Genomic DNA, 4111 nt, shown 5'->3' with positions numbered 1-4111 from the left:
AAAATAAAGATCTTTTTGAACATTAAAGCATGAAGACATGTCACAGTGGAGGAACAAATATGAACCTGAATATGATCATAAAAGGGCCTCTTTAAAGAAATCACACACGAGAACATAAGCACGGGTAAGAAGCATGTTTACCTTAGTAGGGCTTGGGGTATGTTTGTTTTCACAAAAGGAATAGCCCCTTGTTTCTTCAGAACTTCAACAAGAACGCTGTCTTTCTTGGCAGGGTGGTCCAGATTAATGACAACACCACAAGAAGAGTCGTAATTCTTGTGATGTAAAACAAAGACAAAAGAGAATGGTTAGAAGAGAGCATCAACTCATCAACCTGAGTTTATCAATGATATGAAAGGTGTTGAATGTGCAGTATAATCATTTGCAGAACATGCAAGTTAAGATAGCATCATTCAATTCTAAATCCAATGAGCAGGGTAACCTGACCTGCACACACCTGTACTTCATCACTGATCAACTAACCTTCATTCAATCCTGGGTCACTGTTTCCAAAACAATTTTGCATTGTTGTAAGAGCCTGAGACGAAAGATTTTCATCGGCCAAACTACACTGTAGCTATTATGCTTATGAAAATAAAGCATTTGAAAGACGATGGTAATACACAACTACAGAATACCTTGTATCCATAGTTTTCTTTGATGCTAACTGGGACTCCATACAAGAGACCTTTCCTGTTAGAGTCAAGAGTTTTCATCTGATCGAAACTCTCCAACAGGATCCCAGTGCAGCAGTTCAGATCTTTATTCAAATCCAGAGTCTGTGGGAAGAGAAAACACAGCACAGAGCCGTCCTTTTCAAACACATTCCTCCAAAAGCTTGGTTTTATAGACCATGAAAGTCATATAGAAATGTGCAAGCAAGTACATCAATATTTACTTTGTAACAGTGCATATAGACGATTTAAGCAACAAGCCTTGAACATATATACAGTATGTATTGCATTTATTTTAATTAGACACAAGTCTGCTGATGAGTTTTAAATATCAGTTTTGGGATGAAAACCTTAAAGAGTAACACGAAGATCTACTAGGCATTTTGAAAAGAATGAAGGTATGATTTGTGTTATGTTTTTTCACCTTTTCCATGTAAGAGTAAAACACCTCCTCAGGGTTGAGCGAGCCTTCCTGCAGTTTCTTTGTCAGCTCAGAGAGAGACAGCGTCAGGATGAGAGCGGAGTCGGTCTCTGGATGCTAGAGGGCACACACAAACACACAGTAGGCATACAGTAGAAACATAGTGGAAAGTGAATTCAGACACTAGGCAATAATTATACTACTTTTTACCTAAGTTTTTATAAATATGTAAAAGCTCTTCATGAATGTAATATTTCAAAAAGAAAAAAATCACACCATAATCATTTTGTATGTATCTGACTGTGACAACCCTGTGGTTGTCCACCATGTGGTGCTGTTGTAAGAGAGACCCACCTGTTGCACCTGTTTACACTATTTAAGAGGGCTGCAGAACAGGCTCTGCTCTCTCTCGGCTGCCCTGCTCGGTGCACCAGGCCACCGCTCCTCTGTGTGTTTTATTGTTGGTTGCAACCACTGCCCTAATATAGGAATTTGGGGACTTTTACTTTAAAAATGACAATATTTTTTGGTGATCAAAGTAGTTATAAATTACTTTTCTGCCAAACAACTACAGTAATTGTTGGACCGTTTTCAATGCAGACATGTTTAAATGGAATAGTTGGAAAGGAAGCAGATAAAATCTGGTGATTATTGACTAGTCATTGTAATTTATAATAAACACATGATACACTGTAGATTGAATTCTTAATACAAAAAAAAAGTAAATTTTCAAGTCCAAAATGGAAATACTCAGTAGGCCTACAAGTAGCCTACCTCCGAATGTAAGTACAGTACTTGAGTAAATTGGTTGATAACCCGGGATGGACAGGAAGAATCGACCTCTTCCTCCAGCTGACCCAACGCGGACGGGGGACCAACAGCTGGCAGGGGGGAGCCACCAACTCGAACATTTCATTGTATATCACTGCATCATTTGTTTAATGAAATGCTGTTAACTTTTATAAGCTTCCCTTGACTCTTTTCAGTTTATCCTGCTCTCAGGGCTAAAGAAATCCTTACAAAATCCACTTAGGCAACTGCTGTGTTGAACTCTCCCGACTGTGTACTTGGCACACCGGCATGCTCAGCCCGCTGCAGGCTGTCGGTCCTCCGGATTCTGTGCCTCTGGATCTTAGCTTTGCCTCCCCGATGAGTGTAGCCTTTCTTGCAGGCAGCACACCACGGTCCCTATCAGGCAGCTGCGTAAACAGAGCGCTGTCCGGGCTCTACGCATTCCCCAGATACCGCTTTACGCCCTCCATGAGCTAAACTAAGGCCTAGAACAAAACAAACACACTGAGTGCTGAGGGTGTGAAGAGCTGCTGGCGTTCTACAGTAGGAGACAATCAACACGTGTCTGCGCGGTGTAAGCAGAGTGGAATAGTCTCAGCAAGAGTTTCATCGTGTTAATAATTTACATGGAGCTCAATACAAACGTTCTAAACCATCACAGAGCACCTGGCAAGGGGGCGGACCCGGATAATAGGTTTCTAAGAGGCTATTGCAATTGAGGCAGCGTAGGTGGCCGGCCACAAATGGGATAGGGTTTCAAAACTTACCAAAAATGCAATGACATTTCCCAGGGCTAAATCCCTAAAAAACATAAGCCCTAACTCGCTAAAAGTTTGATACACGGATCAATGTTAATTACTCGTTAGCAACAGCTGAGAACCAGTGAACCTTTCCAAATGGGACAAAAGGTAGCTGCTAGTGCTATCTAAGTCTTTTAATGAGGTCAACAGACAAGTCAAACACCCATGTTGTTGTAAATGCACCAATAAAACTATAAAGATATAAACTATAAACTAACAACCTTCAATTTTATGTTGAAATATATATACATTCAAGCACTGTCATATTCACGTACGCTCTGATTCGGAAACACTTCAGGGCCTTTGATTTGGATTTTCACAAAACTTTTTAAGACGCCATGGTGTGCCGCTCAGTTTGCTCGTATACAAAACACTCCTCCGTTGGCGATCATACTGTCGCGTACTGTCTTTTACCCCTACTAGTTAACTCTTGTCTGTTGCTGACAGCTTATTCCAGAGGCGCGGAAAAGGTATTTTGAGTGGGGTTTGGCTGAGGTGGCTTGGAGCTCGCAGTGAACACGATTACGGGCCCACTATAGAGGGGGCACGCACAAAAAAAACTCCGAACAACACAAACACACAGTAAACCCGCGACTGTGTACAATGAGGCTCGATAATGCAGCTCACGGCAAATATAGGCAGGGGTAAAGTGCTATTTTTTTACGAGTGGGGCAAGCGACGGGTCTCTGCCTGTTCAACCTCCTCTAGGGAGGTCCAGGGGGGAATGCTCCCCCGGGAAGATTTTTTAAAATTGAAGTTAAAAGCAATCATTGTGCAGGCTTGAGAGCAACATAAAGAGATCTATGGACTACAGCTCCACACCGCGGATGAAACACAACCTGTGAAGGCAGGGTTCTTTTCTTATGGATATTTACAATCACTCCCCTTTCAAACTGTATTCTTGTTAAGCTGCCATTAGGTTTTCATACTGTTTTCCTTTATCCTTATTTTTTTATAACATAATGATCATATGCGTGTGGGCCGCGGAAATAATCTTTCTGAATAATTGTTGACCCAAACGCGTTGAGAGCCCACTGAGATAACTGTAAGACAAAAGTTAACTACTTAAACACTCAGAGAGCGCTTGCTAGCTCACCTGAGCCTCTCAGTCTGAGAGGAGAGGCTCCTCCTCCCAGCTAGGGTTGTGGAACAAAAACAGTTTCCCCGTATGTCCGTTACGGTAAGGCTAAAGGCAACCAGAATGGCTAAACCGGTCCGCTGCTGCTAGCACGTCCCTCTCTCTCTCCCCTCTCTCACACACACTAAATGCGGCTATCCGACACAACACAGAGGGCCGCGAGGGCTTGAATGAGCACAACACACTTTTATTGTCCATGCACTCTCTTAATTGGTCTGGTGTCTGGCCTCGTTGGCATTCAAACTGAACACATGAAATTACAGTCCTGCCGTCCTTTCTAGTGATC

The 4111-nt window shown here is 42.4% G+C and overlaps 1 protein-coding gene across 1 annotated transcript in view; it reads right to left on the bottom strand.

Annotated features, from left to right (window-relative positions):
* faah (fatty acid amide hydrolase) overlaps window positions 1–4111 on the bottom strand; it is a 163121-nt gene that overhangs the window by 59139 nt on the left and 99871 nt on the right. Inside the window, exons 3-6 of the mRNA XM_010795435.1 lie at window positions 2152–2259; window positions 1099–1212; window positions 639–779; window positions 142–275 (exon numbers count right to left, since the gene is read on the bottom strand). Of these exons, the coding sequence (XP_010793737.1) occupies window positions 142–275; window positions 639–779; window positions 1099–1212; window positions 2152–2259 (497 nt within the window). The remainder of the gene's footprint in view (window positions 1–141; window positions 276–638; window positions 780–1098; window positions 1213–2151; window positions 2260–4111) is intronic.

This window comes from Notothenia coriiceps, unplaced genomic scaffold (genome assembly GCF_000735185.1).
Source record: "Notothenia coriiceps isolate Sejong01 unplaced genomic scaffold, NC01 NC01_scaffold00037246, whole genome shotgun sequence".
Taxonomy (NCBI): Eukaryota; Metazoa; Chordata; class Actinopteri; order Perciformes; family Nototheniidae; genus Notothenia; species Notothenia coriiceps.
Note: the sequence above shows the minus strand (reverse complement) of the source record. Positions and strands in the feature narration are given on the sequence as shown.